Source organism: Phacochoerus africanus, chromosome 5, assembly GCF_016906955.1.
Source record: "Phacochoerus africanus isolate WHEZ1 chromosome 5, ROS_Pafr_v1, whole genome shotgun sequence".
NCBI classification, from domain to species: domain Eukaryota; kingdom Metazoa; phylum Chordata; class Mammalia; order Artiodactyla; family Suidae; genus Phacochoerus; species Phacochoerus africanus.
Genome location: NC_062548.1, coordinates 17,452,969 through 17,471,828, shown reverse-complemented (window position 1 = coordinate 17,471,828; position 18,860 = coordinate 17,452,969). Strand labels below are relative to the sequence as shown.

The window sequence follows — 18,860 nt, the reverse complement described above, 5'->3', positions numbered from 1 at the left end:
TGTTACAGTATAACCCCATTGTGACACCAAAATCTGTATTAGTTATCTACTTAGCCATAACACATTACCCTAAAATTTAGGGTAGTTAGCTTAAAATGGCAAACGTATTATCTCAGTTTCTGTTGATTAGGAATCCAGGTACAGTTTTATCTAGAATGAGTCAAGTCTTTCATGAGATTTTGGTCAAACCATGAGCCAGGACTACAGTCATCTCAGGGCTCACGTGGGAGAAGATCCCTTCCCAGACTCACTCCTGTGAGTGCTGGCAGACACTTGCTGGCCATTGGCTGGAGGTATTTGTCCTTTTGCCGCTAGAGTCTCTCTGTGAGGCAGTTCATGACCTACAGCTGGCTGCCCTCTAATGGAATAGGCAAGAAAGAGTACCCAAGACAGAAGAGACTTTCTGTGACCCAGTCTCAGAAGTAACATCCCACCACTTTTGTCATATTCTGGTTGTTAGATGCAAGTCACTAGATCCAGCTCACACTTAAAGGAAGGGGATTACACAAAACTGTGAATACCTGAGGCAGGGATCATGGGGGCCCAATTGCAGGGAATGTGGCCACAAACACTTTTAGCATGGAAATAATTTAGAAAAAGTTTAGTTTTCTCCATAAGATAAGCCAGATTCAGAATTTGGCCTCTTAGCATGTCTCACACTTTCTCCTATAACTTAACAGAAGCTTGACTATCTGAAACCGTTAGGAAACTTGTCTTTCTAGAGAGTCAGGTTTCTGGACAGTTTTGCTCCACTTAGAACCAAATTCTTCTGCATTTGACAACACATTTCTTTACCTTCTTAAATGACTTATTGATCATACTTTGAAATTTAATTCCAAAGAAGATTACTGTATGTGTTATAAAGAGAAAATGCTTATCTTCTCTTAATTAAAAACTATAGAACTATCGGTCCCTTTCTTAAAGAACTCCAGGCTTCCTGTCTGCCTTCTCTAATGTCTCTGTCACCTTGTGCTTCACCTGTCACAGTTATTAGTACTTGTCCATTGCTTGTCTGTTTGCTGTATCTATAATTGCTACAGGCTGAAACCAAATAACTGATGATGGTTAAACCTGTGTGTCAAGGAGAAGGAACCTTTAGAGGATGGATGTTAACGACATCCATTTTAGCTGCTTGGAGACTTTTCTTTACATCCTTATTGTAAATTGTTACTATGGGTGAGGCTGTGGTAGCAGTGAAGCGGTATTGGGCGTAGTTGGTCAGTTTCTAATTAGTCTTATAAGAAACCCTAAAGGAGCCTGAAGACAAATAACAAGAATGATGCATTGCTTGCTTCCGCCAACCTTCAGAACCTCTTCTCTCTTGGATGTTTGAAACTTCACAGGCAGCTTAGACAAATTCTCCTCCCTTCTCTAGCTCTGTATAATAGGTAGCACCGTAACTGAAGGCTTTGCTTATATTGGAGTTAATTAACCTTATTCCAGACATTTGAATCTGAGTTTCATCTACAAACCCAAAGCAGCAAATACAGTTTCCTTTTCTATTTGAATTACTTCTTTAGAAATGGTATCGGTTACCAGACAAAGCCCTTGAAATAGAAGCATACCGTCACTACCACAAGTAAAAACTATAAAGCGGTGTTAAATATGTGGAGCTCACATTTTTACATGCATTTCTTTTAGACCTTATTTAGTGCTTTGCTTTGTGAGAGGCTCAAGAGCGGTGCGGCAACCTTTATAAACTGTTAGACACAGACCAGGAGGCCTGCTAGAGAGGGCAAAGGTGGAGCTGAGAAAGTAATCCTTGTGGTATTCGGGCTTTGAGAAACTTCCTTCAAAATCACAAAACATTAGAGCTTGGAGGGGAGTGGTTGAAAAACCCCTCAGTCCTTTCCCCTCAGCTCCAGTCTTTTGCAAATATTGAACAGTACAGCTAAAGATAGTGGAAAGTACACGTCTCTCCTGCTTATCCTGCTCCTCTGCATGACGTAGAATTTCTTTTCCAGTAGTAATGCGTTCCTCTATTTAGCGGTCTCATAAATAGTAGTTCCCAGCCTCTGTAAAGCTTCCAGGTTATTCACATGGACTTCAGACAATATGCATGCCGAGTTACACCTGCACCACATGTTACCTTAAAACTAAGTATCATTGGGTCCTTTAGTTTTAGTACCCCTTCTCCTTTTCTATCTCCAGCCTTGTAGAGACCACCTGACTAGACCCCCCCAAACCCATTTGTCACCACTGAAACCTAATATATGAAGATGGAAAGCTGTGGTAGGAATAGTAGATGACTCAGCAGAGTGGAAGATAGCTGAGTTCATATGCCTGGAAGAAAAAAAAAAAAAAAAAAGCAGGGGGAAACACAAGCAAGCAAAGGGAAAAGAAACAAGCCAGCTCACCCTGAACCCCACAAAAGTTCAGGAATGTGGTCATACCATGTATTACAAATAGGGGAGCAGTGAGGTCTGATACTAAAAACAGGGATATTGAAAGCGACGTAGAGCGGTTAGACTTCCAGATCCCCACCCTTCCCCACACCGTGCTGTGCCAAGTGGCTTCTTCTCAGTCTTTGTGCTGGTCCTTCCTCTCCTCCCTGACTTCTTCTTTTTTTTTTTTTTTTTTTGGTCTTTTTGCTATTTCTTTGGGCCGCTCCCGTGGCATATGGAGGTTCCCAGTCTAGGGGTCGAATCGGAGCTGTAGCCACTGGCCTACGCCAGAGGTGCAGCAATGCGGGATCCGAGCCGCGTCTGCAACCTACACCACAGCTCATGGCAACACCAGATCATTAACCCACTGAGCAAGGCCAGAGACCGAACCCACAACCTCATGGTTCCTAGTCGGATTCATTAACCACTGCGCCACAACGGGAACTCCCTCCCTGACTTCTTAATGTTAGGATGTCCCCATAGCTCAGTCTTCCGTCCTCTGCTCTTCTCTCTCTACCTGAGCATCTGGTTTAATCTCTTCCGGTATCACGTTTTAAATACCATCTGTAAGTTGATGATTCTCAAATTCCTGTATTTGAGAATACAGACCTCTTCCATGAAGTCTAGGTTTGTATATTTAACTGGCTACTTGACACTTTCACTTACTGTCTAATAGACATCTCGAGCTTGACATTTCTAAAATTAAACTATTGCACTTCCCCTGAAAATCTGCTGTATCCAGAACCTTTCCCCACAGAGTTGATGGCATCTTCATCTTTCCAATTGGACATATCCTTGGAGTCATCCTTGACTCCCCTCTGCTCTCTCACAGCCCGCCTCCAGTCTGTTAGTAATTAGGAAATAATCCACAAGCCTCCCACTTCTCACCGCCTCCACCGCTACCTCCTCCTCTCTTGCCTGGATCACTGCTGTTGCCACCACACCTCTGTCCTTGGCCCTCTACAGTCCAAACAGAGCAGTTAGGATGACCCTTTTAAAATAGAAGTTTGATCACGGTACAGCTAAAGATTATGGGAAGTACACATTAGTAGCTTCCCATCTCACTGCACTGGATGGATTACTTAATTTCTCTGTGCCTCAGTTGCTTCATCTGTAAAAAGAGAAGACCTTCCTCAGGGGATGGTGGGACTTCATAAGTACGCATATGAAACCCATACTCAGCACTAACCTGAGGCATAGAAAATGATTACGTACAGCGGCTGCTCTTATGGTTTTGATTTCCAGTGCACCCTCCAAATCAGAAGCCTACTTTTGTTTCCTTCTTGTTCCTTCAGTGCTTGAGTTGGGAGGGTTCCGTAGGACGTTTGTGAATACCTTGCCCATTTCTGTCAAGCAAAATCCTCAGTTCATTAGAACCAGAGACTAGTATGTCCAGAAATACTGTTCCTTTAACCAGAGGAAATTCCATTCCTAAGTTTGCTGTTTTTATAAGTGAGGCCATCCTTGGTTTCCTGCACTAAGTAGAAATTGTTTTGTCAGAATTTTTGTCAGTACCATAGTTTCTAACTTTTGAAGCATTTGTTCCCTAAAGGATAATGAAAGGAAACAGCTTCCCACTTATTTTTTGAATGTGCCTTTTGTCTCATGTCTTATCCTGACCCCTTTTTGTTTTTTTTATTAAATTTGTGACATTACACATTTAGGGTTTTTTTCCCCCCTTCATATAAGCCTTACCTTTCTGGAACTGTCAATACCTCAAAGACACTTAAAATAGTTAATCTTCCCACTTAGAGTTTCTTTATGCCTTGTTGGTTTTTACAACAAGCCAAAAAGAGATTGGAAAATTTAGCCATAAGATTTGCTAACAGTAATGAAGTGCAAAGAGCATGGTATAATGGGAGAGCCTGAGCCTCACTCTGCCACTAAGTGACTGTGTGACCCCCTGGGCTTACGTTGAACCTTCTGCTTGAATTCCAGCAGAAGAGGCTAGCTAAGAGAGAGGAGGTGCAGTTTCTGAGAGGAAGTGAGGAACGTAAGAAAAACTGCTCGGGGACCAAACCCACCAACAATGGAAGAGGTACTGGGGCAAACAAACTCGTACTGGTTCAGTGGAATAGCCAGGGCCCAGGACCCGAGGCCTGAGCATCTTATGCCCCAGGGGCTTGAAGGGTGGGGATTGGGACTCAGCTCTCAGAATAGAGGAAGGAATAAGACAGTTGAGAATCAGGTTAAAAAGAAAAAAAGATGTTCCACTGGCCTGAGCCCTTGCTTGGGATAAAGTGTCTTCTGGCTTCACAGATAGTATAGACAGGAAGTGAGGGTTAACATGGTATCCAGACACTTCATACGTCCCCAAGCTGGACCCATAATACAACGTTACGTGTCAATTATATTTCAGTAGAAATTGGGGAAGGGATTGAAGAAAGCTGGAATAATTTCTAGACTGTGGTATTGGTAAAACAAACAGGAGTCTTACATGCAGTTTCTTCAGGGGACAGCAAGGCCAGCCCTACAGTGACCTGGGACTATTTGAGGGTAGGAAGGAGATGGTGGCAGCTTTGGAGACACTCTTAGCAGCTGCATTGTTGTTACCCTGCACCCACTTCAGCTTCCAGTGTGATGCATCTCTAAAGAACTATCCTATCCTCAAGTCTGCTATCTCTGCTTTAATTCAGGCTACAATCTTAGCACAGACCCCAGGAAATAGACCAGGTTAAAAGAAATGGCAGAGAAAGAAACAGGAAAAAAAGACATTCATTCTCTGAATCTCAGAAGGAATATTGCTATCTTTAGAAGTGGATCAGTCATCTTATAACCAAGTAAAACTCTTTTAGGTTTGTAGGTTTAGTGTTCACAAGATAGAACATTTCTTTGGGCTCTGAGGGGCTACCCAGTGACTCTCTTCCCAATAACAATCCATAGTTTCTTACTGCAGTTCCTTTTTTTCCGCCTTTTTTAGGGTCACACCCTCGGCACATGGAAGTTCCCAGGCTAGGGGTCAAATCGGAGCTGCAGCTGCCAGCCTGCACCACAGCCACAGCAACTTGGGATCCTAGCCACGTCTGCCACCTACACCACAGCTCATGGCAACACCAGGCCCTTAACCCACGGAATGAGGCCGGGGATTGAACCCACATGGATACTAGTTACCCCTGAGCCACAATGGGAACTTCCTTAACACAGTTTCTGAGCCCAGCAGTTACCAAACTGTTACTGATGGAGGCTTTCTTCGCTCTTGATTAACATGAATATTCCCAGCTTTTTTTTTACTGTTGTAGACAGTGTTGAAACAAACATCTTTGTACTTAAAGTGTGTGTGTGTGAGTGAAAGAGAGAGTGAGAGCGAGAGAGAGTAAGCCCAGTAAATTCTTAAGCTACTGGCTTCATTTGTTCAATTTTGTTATTGAAGTATAACATACATACAGAAAAGCATACAAATCATAGCTCAATAAATAATTACAAATGAACACACCTTTGACACCCATATCAAGACAGAAAATTACCAGCATCCTGGAAGCTTCTCTCATCCCCTTTCCCAATCACTGCCACCCCTTCCTCCCCAGAATGAACAGTGTCCTGATTTCTAACATCATAGAGTTGTTTTGCCTATTTTTGAGCTTTGTAATCTTTAAATGGAGACATGTTATACATTACTATTGGAGATCTTGCTTTCCCCCCCTATGTCATTGTGTGTTGGGATTCATCTTTGTTGTTGGTATAGTAGTAGTTCACTTTTTAAATTACAGTATGGTATATCATTATAAACATAAACCACACTCACGTACTCTGATGGCACTGCCCTGTGTGCCACTGTCATCATAAACCTATCATCTGTGAATGAGGGTCTGTTTCTGGACTCCTCATTTTGTTTCATTGTCATGTTTGTCTATCCTTTTTGCACCAAAACCTTACTGTCTTGCTTATAGCTGCATTTTTATATGTATAGCTATATAATGTAACTTAATTATAGCTGAATAGTAGTAAGTCAATATCTGATAGAATAAGTTTTTCTAATTTCTCTTTCTAAGATTACATTGATTATTCTTGGCCCGAAGCATTTCCGTATAACTTTTGCAGTCAACTTGAAAATACCCCTCCCCTTTCCCCAAAAAAGCATGCTAGAATTTTTATTGGAAACCCTTTGAGGAGATGGACATCTTTACTATATTGGATGTTACAGTCCTTGACAGTGGTATATCTCTCTATTTAATTGGTCTTTAATTTCTCTCAATAATATTTTATAGTTTTCTATATAAAAGTCTTACACATCTTTTTAAAAACTATTTCCTAATTATTGCTGCTATTAGAAACGTAATTTTATGTATTGAAAAGAGTAATAAGTTTTTAATCACAGGATTTTGAGGCTAAAAGTATATATCATTTGAGGACCATCTAATATTCAAATTATTAGGGGAACATTGGGTACATTAGGAAACGTAAAGCTGGATTAAACCCAGAGTTGTAAGGTTGGAGGTTTCAGGAGGAAATCAGGAGGAGCCTGTTCCTTAACTGGATACATTCTGTGTTAGTTGCTTCCGAGGGATGGCCTAGGGCTTACTTTCTCTCTCAGCTAAGATGACTGGAACTTAGAACCTTAGGATGCTTTTCTTCTTCAGATAGGCTAAGCCCTCTCCCAGCCAGCCCACATTTGGGAGCACCCAGGCAAGCGTAGAGCAGGTGGGATCAGAGTCAGGAGGGGGTTCACTCAGTCCTTAAACTCTGGTTGCTGTTTCACTACAGGCTTCCCTCCCATTCTCAGACTCACCAAGAATGCAGTGAACTGTCCACCATCAGGCGTGACTGGCGCCCGAAGTGATGATAACAATACGTTTCCTTACACTCATACTTGGCTTTGTTTTTCCAGGTCTATAAAGGAGAATTTCAGCTACCTGAATTTCTTAAAGAAAAACCTCAGGTACTGTATCTGCTTCCTCCTCTTGATTTATAATAGTAGAGGGGCTCTTCCACTGAAGTAATCTTTTTAAAAGAGTTAATGATATGTGCTGGTGGTAGAAAGATTGGCTTCTGATAATTATTGGTTTTAACAATCATTTAATGCAGTCTTAATTTCAGAGGGCTCAGTGTCTTCCAAAACTAGGGAAATATTTTACTGATAACTAAACTCTGATTGCTTGAGGTCACTCACAAGCCACACAGTATTCCCCATATAAGGAGCCTCCCTTGGTGAATCTCCTCCAGCCTTCTGATATCTAACTTGAAATAAAAATGTACAGCCACTCTTTGTTCTTATTACATGTATATCCATGGCCTTATAAGTTTTCTGACTTGGAGCCTAGCAGACTTGTGAATGCATTATATACACAGCCATTGGCCCTCTGCTGCTAAGCCTCCCAAGCTGGGAATGGATGGTATGAGTTTGAAGCTTATTACTTTTACTTTGAAAAAAATTAATTAAATCAGATACAGAGTTATCCTTGTACTGTCACTTACTTGGCTTCCAGTATTGTTTCTTGAACTGAAGAGAAATAGGTGGCGTGGGAGTTTCTGTCGTGGCTCAGCAGAAACGAATCCAACTAGTATCCATGAGGATGCAGGTTTGATCCCTGGCCTCGCTCAGTGGGTTAAGGATCCAGCGTTGCCGTGAGCTGTGGTGTAGGTCACAGACGTGACTCGGATCCCATGTTGCTGTGGCTTTGGTGTAGGCCAGCGGCTACGGCTCCTAATCAACCCCTAGCCTGGGAACCTCCATATGCCACAGGTGTGGCCCAAAAAGACAAAAAAAAAAAAAAGGTGGTATGGCCGACATGCCTAGAGTAGCCCAGGGTGTCCTGTGTGAGCACCACCTGCCATTCCTGTGCAGTAGAGGGGAGAAAATCAGCGACTACTGCTGGAGCCCAGCATACTTCCTGTCCAGCATGGTGACAAGACACGTTGCCTCCAGACTGCTGCTATCAATGATTAGGTTCTTAATAGGAAATGAAGACTCAGCACTGAACTCAGGTTCTGAAAATGTTCCGGATGTGGATTGTTAAGGGAACCTCACAGACTCCCTGTGAAGTCATCGTAATAGGCTTCTAAGAGCAGCCGTGTCTCACACTTGGGTTGAAGGTTCTGTCTTCTCAGATCCTTGTCTGATAATAGCCATCAATAACTGATACATATTTTAAACTACTTTCATGGTATATGCTTATTAACATATATTTAATTTTTGTCTATCCGTTCATTTCATTTATTCAATACATGTCTACTAAATTTCTTTTATGTATGAGAAATTGGGAAGTCCTTAAGAGTCAGAGGAAAAAAAATAAAAGATCTTCTCAGGGAACTCCTGATCTATCCAAAAGACTCTGATCACCTTTTGCAGACAAGAGGGCACAGGAGCTCTGAGCCTTGCTGGGGTGTGCCACATGTGCTAGAAACCTGGACGGATTCATGAACAGGTTGTCACTCATAGGCCAGGGCAGCTGGAACCAGAGAAAAATCCAAAAGACAGGGTCTGGAAGAACTGTCAAATCCAAAAGCTTTTTTCCATAGTAAGTCTGAAGGAGTCAACAGGGGAATTTGAGACTAAAACCAAAGGGACCCCACTGCCTCACAGCATACATAAAAATCATTTCCAAGGTAGATTATAGACCTAAATGTGAAAGGCAAAATAATATAGTTTTAGGAGACAATAGAGAATATCTTCCTGACTTTAAGAGGGAAGGATTTCTTCAAGTTGTAAAAAATACTAATCATTATTTTTAAAATGGGTAAGTTGGATTACATTAAAATCGAGACTGTTAACTTACTAGAAGGCATCGTAAAGACAGTAAAAAAGTACACCTCAAGTGGGGGGAAATTTCAAAACAAAGGATTCATTGGCATAATATAGAGAATTCCTACAAATAAAATAATAAAACATGAGCAAAAGGTTTATTAATAGGCATTTAAACCCCTTGTTCTCATTAATTTCATTTAATGCATCACACACATGGAAAGGGCCTGTAACGACTTTTCTTTAACTTGTAATAAGTGAGAAAACCAAAGCCCACAGAACCCTCAGGATTGATATTTAACTGGAATTGCTCACAGGACTCAAGAAAAATGCTGTGCTTAAGAGTATAGCTCTGTCATAAAGGATACAATTCAAGACCAACTAAATGTCCACATAGGACAAGGTCTGGGAGGGTCTCAGACACAGAGCTTCTGTGCCCCTTCCCCATGGAACGAGGGGAATCCTTCCCCATGGCACATCAGAGTTCACCAACCGGGATGCTGCACTGAACTTTGGCATCTAGAGTTTTTATTGAAGTTTAATGACATGGGCATGATTGATTGACTTGTTGGCCACATGATTGAACTCAGTCCCCAGTCACCGTCTCCTACGCAGAAGCTGGGCTGGCTCCAAGCCTCTGCCCTCTAATCCCAGGGTTGGTCTTTCTGGTGACCAGCCCCCATCCCAAGTTGTCTCATCTCTTAGCATAAACTCAGGTATGATCTAAGGGGCTCATGAGTAAGAGAGATGGTTCTCTTCCCTGGGAAATTCCAAAGATTTAGAGTCTCCGTTTCAGAAACAGAGCCCAAAGCCAGTCGTCTTCCCTGTTATACAGCAAGCAGTAGCAGACTGAATTCTTCAGAAAGTCTCTGATTAGAGCCTCAAGCTACACCTGATATTCCAACGAGAGAGTAGTCATGTCATGTTGACCCACTTTAACACATCTTTTGCTTCCTTCCACAGACTGAGCAAGTGGAGTAGCAGAGCCAGGAACCTCTTCACATACGTGAGGTGAGGTTGGGGGACATAGCTGAGTCTTGGGGTTTCCCTGTTTAGGCTCTTGTAAGAGGCAGCATGGCTGGGGTGCAGAGCACAGCTCTAGAGTCAGTTTGCCTGGGTTGGAATCTTGGCTATGTGTGGCATTGAGCCGATTACTTAACTTCTCTGTGTCTTGGTTTCCTCGTCTATAAGATGAGGACAGTATGAGGAAGAGAGAGGGAGTGAGAGTTCACCGTAGTAACGTCTGCCAGGAGCTTGGCGCTCCGTAGGAAGCCCTCAGACAGTGTTGTGATTTTCAATATGAGGAGGGGCCTAAAATGTGCAATATTTTACCTCTTCTTTCACTGCCCTGTGCTGTTTCCTCTGTATGCTGGATGTGCAAATGTCTTTGCCCTAATATCTTCAGGGGTTGGTTGGTTGGTTTTTCACATCTACCCTTGCTAATATTAATGTGTTACAATGTCTTATGTTTGTAACCTATGGTGTCTCCTTGTAGTTAAGGGCTACAGTGTGAGACAGGCCTTACAAGCTCCTTCTATATCTGAGTAATTAATCATCAGGTGCATGTTCAGGGATACCAGCCAATTAATGGCAAAGCTGGTTTCTGAACCTTGACCTCCTCATATGGCTGCTCAGACCTCACACCCCCCTCCCATACTTTCTTAAGATTCTGTTTTGCTCTGAATGATGAAGTTATGCCTTAGGTCATTTAAAACTTGAAAAACTTGCTTGCTTGCTTTTTTTTTTTTTTTCTTTTTTCTGGCTGCACCTGAGGCATATGTAAGTTCCCAGACCATGGGTTGAATTGTAGCTACAGCTGCTGGCCTGCACCACAGCCACAGCAACACCAGATCTGAGCTGCATCTGCTACCTACTCTGCAGCTTATGGCAATGCCCTATCCTTAACCCGCTGAGCAAGGTTAGGGATCAAACCCGTATCCTCACAGACACTATGTCAAGTTCTTAACCCACTAAGCTACAGTGGGAACTCCCATTTTTAAAATCTAATTTTTTTCTTATGGTTTTGTTTGCTGTTTTATTTTTATTTTATGTAATAACCATGTATTGAGTACATACTCTATAACAGGCATGATATATGTATAATATATAAATGATACATGATATCTACAATAACACCTATAATAAGTGTATATTGGTCATATATATACATGTATGAATTATTTCATTCAAGTTTCAAACCATTGTGGCAAGTAATTGGTATTATTCCTGTTCTACTGATGAGAAAACTGAGATTAGATCATTTGATTTGAATAAGAGATTTTGATGACTTACTGTGCATTGGTGGATTATAGATAGAAAAAGCACATGAACACTGCTATACCTTGTCAAAATCATTCATGGTAGTGAGCTCATAATATTCAGAGGTTTCAAGATTTATGATTGCCTTTTTGCTAAGGAGCAAAAGCTAAGTGTAAACTTATACTTTGTGGGCACACATGTATGCAGCAGTTATCAGGCCTGGGATAGTTTTGTTTATCCAGAATACTTTCCAAAGAATAGATAATTCCCTTCTCAAAACATTTATAGAGGGATTCATCCCTGAGCAGCTGTTGTACAAGATGCACTGTAGTTGTCAGCTGACTCCAGCCTTGAGGTCCCTGCACAGCAGCATTTCATCCTTGTTTGCTTGTCAAGTCCTATAGGTGCCCACTTGCAATGAGAAAAGAGTCAGAAGAAGCAAGGAAGACATCAGAGAATCTCAAGACAAATACTAGTCTTTCTTTTTGTCTTCTGGATCCCTTTGACCTAGGGACGACAGTCCCTGTATTTTCTAAAGCTTCCTTTAAAGAACCTTACTATCCACTTTTTTATGTTGAGAGTCAGCGTGTTAGACCCCTGGGCCTTTGATGTCCAGTCGGAGCCCCTGCGGTAGCTTCAATTGCAGAGACGGCTGCAGTCATCCCTAAACGGGCAGGAGCAGCCCTTGCTTTGGCTGCTGTCCTTTTGTTTTGCATACTGAAGCCACGGCAGGTGCCTAAAAGCACCCGAGTCTGAGGAAGGGTGTGCCTCTCCAGTTCCTTCTGAGGAGGCTCAACTCATACCTGTCCGTCCCCCTGGCTGTGCCGGGGCCGCAGCCTGCAAGGAGGCATGTGCAGGGCAGAGCCCGCTGTGACCACACACCTGTAACACACTCTGTTTGTTTGCCCCAGGGAAGGCTGCTGCCTTTTCAACGGCAGAGAAATTTCTAGGGCTGGCTGCCCCTGCTGAGGTCAGCGGAGGCTCTGTGCCGTGACCCGCATCTCCTGTTCATTCTCCAGTCTCCTCCCGCTCAGCGGGCGGGAGGTCAGCACACCTCTGGACCATCCCGAGTGACCTGCTTCCCGAGTGCAGCGCTCTTGATCCTGACCCGCGCCCAGCCCCGCGGGTCAGGAGCCCAGGGCGACGTGCGCTTTCTGTTAACACTGCTCTGGTCCTCATCGTTTCTTCCCAGGTTCCAAGCTTCGTTTTCAAGGGGAGGGTTTTAAAATGGGTTTCTGTAAGCAAAATTGGGCAGTTTCGTCTTGGAATAGGTTGTCTGTACATGTTCTAATGTTTTGTAGAACACTTGTACCTGTTTAAATGTATTGATGTGGGTAATATTAAATCTTAATTATTTAAATAATTCATTGTATTATTTCCGAGAAGTTGAGGGATTATCTCATACATTTACAACTTGATGACTTTTGTATTTTATTTTTCAAAATAAAAGCTTTAAATGTGAAGCACTCTGGTAGTTTGCCTTGTTGGTTTTTTTTTTTGAAGATAACGTTTTTTTATTTTTCAAGACCAAATATTTGCCTTTCTACTGGAGTCCGAAGCCTGAGTGTTCTTAAGCTGAATTAAGTCTCGCTTCCCAAGTAATTTGTTTCAGACAAAACTTCCTCATTCCAAAAAAGATCTGTCTTTTAATCAGTACTTACAAGTGTCATATTACTGATGTGATTCTTTTGTAAGGAATTATGAATATGGAAATAGCAAATATTTTTGGAAACTAAAGGGAACACAAAGAAGCAAACATAGATGACGACAAATAATTAGTGGAACACCAACCATGGCCAGACAATAAAATGAGAGTGAAGGATACAAGCAAATAGAACACAGTTCCTGCCCTCGTGAAGCTTATGATCAATTTGGCTACATTATTCTTCTCACATCGAAAGAGCTGTCCTTATCGCCGTCAAACCACCAATGCAAGACACACAAGTTTGCATGTTTTCCTTCCTGTGATTGCAGAGAAGTAATAAAACCTTGTCAGATGATGATCTGATAAGCCAAAGTTTCTTCAGTTGCTGTATTTAAATATTCCCGTCCAATCATCAAAACTGCTTAGTGAGGTTTTTGCTGTGATTTGTTTCAGAGAAACCTGCTACCATCCTTTTGTCTCAGAATCCCGCTCTTCTGTTTCATGCTTTCGTACTATATTCAAAGACAAAGAAGTGACTGTTTTCTGGAAGCCATTGTTACAGAATACAAAATGACCGGATAATAATAGTAATTTCCTTTTACTGAGTGTCTTCTACGTACCAGGCTCTGAATGAGATATTTTATGTGTTGTCACATCCCCGGCTTGAAAACCGCACCTCCTCCCATCTCATCCATCTCAGTAATTATAATATTTTCTACCCAGTCTCTCAGGCCAGAAACATACAAATCATTCTTGATTTCTCTCTTTTCCTCCCTCTTTTCATTTATAAGATACTTGATTTTACCTTCAAGATATTTCTTGAACCCATCCCCTTCCCTTCAGCTCCATGGCCTCCACCCTAATCAAAAACATCACTGTCTGTCACCTAGACTGTCGCATTTCCTGGACCACGCCAGGCTTTTCCTGCCTCTGCACGTATTATTTCTCGCCTTGGAACGTTTTTCCTTTGTGCCTTGTCTGACAGCCTCCTTCTCAGTGCTCTTGTCTCAATAAATTCTACTTCCTCAGAGAGACTTTCCTTGACCCCTTGAACTAAAAAAGTGGATGCCCCTCCTGCCTAGCTTTATTTCCAAGTGTCATTTTATCACACTTTGCCCTTTTAATGTTTCTTATTTTTTTATTTTTTATTTTTTTATTTTTTGTCTTTTTGTTGTTGTTGTTGTTGTTGCTATTTCTTGGGCCGCTCCCGCGGCATATGGAGGTTCCCAGGCTAGGGGTCGAATCGGAGCTGTAGCCACTGGCCTACACCAGAGCCACAGCAACGAGGGATCCAAGCCGCGTCTGCAACCTACACCACAGCTCACGGCAACGCCGGATCGTTAACCCACTGAGCAAAGGCAGGGACCGAACCCGCAACCTCATGGTTCCTAGTCGGATTTGTTAACCACTGCACCACGACGGGAACTCCCCTTTTAATGTTTCTTGACTTTTCTATTGTCTTTCTCTTATACTAGACGGTAATTTTCTGGAAGATAGAGACTGTGTCCTTACTTGTCCACTTTTGTACCCCTGACAGCCAGCAGAGTGTCTGGCACATTGTGGGAACCTAATAAAATATTCAGTAAATGATCACTCCTCCCAGAAACCTCAAACCTAACACTTTCAGATGAGGAGGCAGAGGCTCAGCCAGGTCAAGTCCCTTACCCAAGGCCCCTCAATGAGCGCCACAGTGGTGACCTGGTATCGGATCCCAAAATTATTCATTCCTCCCTTCTCCCCTAGCACTGCTGAAACTGCATACTGCTGCCAGATCAGTCACTGCATCTTAAGTCACTCCTTTGTTCAAAAAGCTTCTTTGAGGGAGTTCCCGTTGTGGCACAGTGGAAACAAATCTGACTATATCCATGAAGACTTGGTTCAGTCCCTGGCAGTGGGTTAAGGATCTGGCATTGCTGTGAGCAGTGGTGTAGGTTGGAGACACGGCTCAGGTCCGGCGTTGCTTTGGCTGTGGTGTAGGCAGCAGCTACATCTCCAATTCGACCCCTAGCCTGGGAACATCCATGTGCCATGGGTGTAGCCCTAAAAAGAAAAAAAAAAATCTTTGATTCTTTAATGCATCGCATCTAAACTCTTCTGCCTCCACAACCTGGCCCCACCTCTCCCTGTGAACAGCACATTTTCCTCCGTCTCCTCACACCCTCCTTACTTTCTGCTTCTTCCAAAGGCCCTAAAACCCAGCCAGTCCCTCTCCCCTCTACCTGGAACATCCCAGCCCCACAAAGGGCCCAGCTCTCTTAAGTCCCATTTCTTGTTACTGCCCCAACCTCCAGGTAGCAATAAAATCACATCATAATTTTGTTTTTGTTTGCTTATTTCTGTGTTAGTCTTATGTTACCAACACTGAACAGAGGAGTTCACGTGCCCCACATAAAACCCATCCGAACGGGAGGGGAGGACATTTTTTAACGCTAACCCAACCTGGCTCTAGTACTTGGCCCTAGGTGACCATAAGGATTTGTATTCCCTTCATCTGCCCACCCCTGGTGACTCCACTGTCGGGAGTGGGAGGGCACTGGAATAGGAAAGGGCGGAGAGCCACCGCACAGAACGGCCAACTCGGGAGTGAAGCACTGCACAGCTGGCCTGGAGAAGCAGATGCAGTGGTTGGCGTTCCTTCTTGCAGAGCCTTATTTCTTCTGGTCTGAGCGTATTTCTGTGGAGCCCTGTGAAGCAAAGCATTTCTGGTCCATATGACATCTTAGAACACCTCAAGAAGATGACTTTGAAAAAAAGGGAGGGGGGAGTTCCCATTGTGGCTCAGTGATTATGAATCCGACTAGGAACCATGACGTTGAGGGTTCGATCCCAGGCCTCGCTCAGTGGGTTGGGGATCCGGCATTGCCGTGAGCTGTGGTGCAGGTCGAAATTGCAGCTCAGATCTGGCGTTGCTGTGGCTGTGGCGTAGGCCGGCGGCTGCAGCTCTGATTCGACCCCTAGCCTGGGAACCTCCATATGCCGCAGATGTGGCTCCAGAGAAGACCAAAAAAAATAAATAAATTTTAAAAAGAAAATGACTATATCTGTGAAATGTTGTGACTTAATGGAATGAAATGGAACTCCTTTGGAACAAATGAAAGATGGCTGGGGTAGAATTTCTGAAGAATTAGCTGGATAAGGGACCAGGGAAACATGTTGCCTGTGACTATCAGAGAACGGCAGGGGCAGCATAGCCAAGGCTACAGCCAGTGGGTGAATCTGTAGAGCCAGGGAGAGGCTGGGCATCCTCAGTGGCTACAGGAGGAGCTTGGACAAAGCGTCATCCATGGAGAATCGTAGCACTTAAAAATGAGAGGAAGTTCCCATCATCGCTGTGTTTACTAGTAATGAACCTGACTCGTATTCATGAGGACGTGGGTTCAGTCCCTGGCCACGCTCAGTGGGTTAAGGATCCGGCATTGCCATGAGCTGTGGTGTAGGGTGCAGTTGCAGCTCGGATCCGGCGTGGCTGTGGCTGTGGTGTAGGCTGGCAGCTGTAGCTCCAACTAGACCCCTAACCCGGGAACCTCCATATGCTGCGGGTGCGGCCCTAAAAAGACAAAAAAATAAATAAAATTTTTTAAAAATGAGAGAAGAAAATCTTAGTAATCACTTAGTCCACTAATCATTCTAGTAACATTTATCAAGAGCTTCTCATGGACCAGATCCTGTGCCTGAGAAACTCATTTAATTCTCAAAATCACCATCCGGCGTAGGTATTATTACTACCTCCTTTTGTGGACCTTGGCTTGGGTCCAAGACCAGCTAGTAAGTGACGGAGTCGTGATGCAAACACAGGCAACGTGGCTCCAGCATCTGCAGCATTAACCCCCACTCTCTTCTACCTCATCATCTTTATACTGGACTAGAAACTTGTCATTAGCATTGAGTGACAACTGTCTAAATACCTCCCTTATCCTTAGTAATCTGCTGGGTATAATTGTCATTCCAAGAAGTACAGGCAGATCACTGCCCTTTGGAATTTATAGTTTTTGTGAAAATCAAGATAAACGTACGTAAGACAATTATTTCAAGCTCCATCTAACAAAACCTGTAGTCTTACCTACCATAGCCTTGCTGGTAGATGATGGGTAAGTGACAGTCTAGGTAAGACCCCCTTCAGTGGTCCCCCCACATTTTTTTTTTCTAGGGACTTCCAGATCCTGAAGGCCATCTGGGCTTTTCTCTGGCAAGGTCAGTATTTTCAGCTTTGCATTCCCTTTCCTGCTTGTTTGTCACTACCCAAGACTGTCTCCTGTAGGGACTTTAGGTCTTTGTGTAAAACAGATTCCTCCTTTAGTTGTTCTGAATTGAGCGAAAGAGATAATTTTGATTCATTTGGGGTTTGAGTCCTAACAAAGCAGTTCATTGTTGGAGGGGGAGCAGGGGGGAGGTATGGTTCTGGTTAGACTTAAAAATAAGCGACTTTGATTCTCCCTTTGGAGTTTATTCATTATTACTGAAGATCTAGGTTTGAATCACTTTCACAATAAGACCACTGTTTTTGTTGTTATATACCACAGCAATGGCTTTACGGCCTTGCCCTGAGGAGGCAAGCCTAAAATGCCCTCTGTTGGTCATCCATGGAATCACTGCTGAATGTATGAAAAAGTTTTAATGTTGAAATATGGAAATATATCACAAATGTGTGCAAAGTTTTCTCTACAAAGATGTCCATTGCAGTGAAATTTATAGAAATAAAAATAAAAAAACACAGAGAAAACCCTAACAAATCTGGTGTTGCTGTGAGCTGTGGTGTGGGTCACAGGCATGGCTCGGATCTGGCGTTGCTGTGGCTGTGGTGTAGGCTGGCAGCTACAACTCGGATTAGACCCCTAGCCTGGGAACCTCCGTATGCTGCAGGTGCAGCCCTTAAAAAAAAAAAAAACCTAACGAAAGGAGTTCGTTAAATAAATGATGGTACATTCATGTAATAGAATACTCTTCAGCTAATATGATATTGCAGAAAAACGTTTCATAACATGAAAAAATGTTCATGTTACGTTAAGTGAAAATTTGTAATCGCAGAGCTATTTAGTGTGCTCCCACTTTTATCATTTAAAACAGAGACAGAGGAGTTCCTTAGTGGGCTCAGTAGAGCAAGTAAGATTGTTTGTACTACCGCGACTCTGGTTATTTCTGCAGCGCAGTTTCCATCCCTGACCCAGGAACTTCTGCATGTGGCAGGTGTGGCCAAAGAAAAGGGAGAGCTAGAAAACTAAATAGACTTGCTAAATTGATAGACAACAGAAAGGGCATATACTAAGATGTCAGCAGTATTATCTCTTCGTGGTTGAGTTTGATGTTTTCTTGTTTTCTTTCTGCTTAACTATGTTTTCTAAATGTGCTAAATCAATGTGGATTACTTTCTGTAAAATACCTTTTTTAAAAAATGAAGTTTTTTTTTAAAGAAAGAAATCAAGAGATTGAATGCCCTAATCCTAGAAATAAAATCTGGAATCTAGGAGTTTGAGTCATGGCTCAATGGTTAACGACCCAACTAGTATCCATGAGGACTCGGGTTCGATCCCTGGCCTCATTCAGTGGGTTAAGGATCCAGTGTTGCCATGAGCTGTGGTGTAGTTCACAGATGTGGCTTGAATCTGGAGTTGCTGAGGCTGTGGCATAGGCCGGTAGCTACAGCTCTGATTGGACCCCTAGCCTGGGAACCTCCACGTGCAGTGGGTGCGGCCCTAAAAAGACCAAAAAAAAAAAAGAAAGAAAGAAAAATCTGGGATCTAGAGTAGTGCTGTGATTTACCCAAATTGGGGGGGCAATACTGAAAGTCTATCCGTCTAGTTAGACTTAACATTGACTTTCTGTTCATTTTTTTTTCTTTTTTTCCTGAGGTATAGTTGATTTGCAGTGTTGTGCCAATTTCTGCCATATAGCAAAA

At 42.9% G+C, this 18,860-nt stretch overlaps 1 protein-coding gene across 2 annotated transcripts in view; it reads left to right on the top strand.

Annotated features, from left to right (window-relative positions):
- Positions 1-12,785, top strand: part of TPST1 (tyrosylprotein sulfotransferase 1) — a 109,531-nt gene extending 96,746 nt beyond the window's left edge. The window contains exons 4-6 of one of the 2 annotated variants that reach the window (XM_047779938.1): positions 7,210-7,260; positions 10,027-10,074; positions 12,234-12,785. In XM_047779938.1, coding sequence (XP_047635894.1) covers positions 7,210-7,260; positions 10,027-10,044 — 69 coding nt within the window. In that variant the 3' untranslated portion in view covers positions 10,045-10,074; positions 12,234-12,785. The other variant, XM_047779939.1, reaches the window with a different exon arrangement.
- The last annotated feature ends 6,075 nt before the right edge of the window (positions 12,786-18,860 follow it).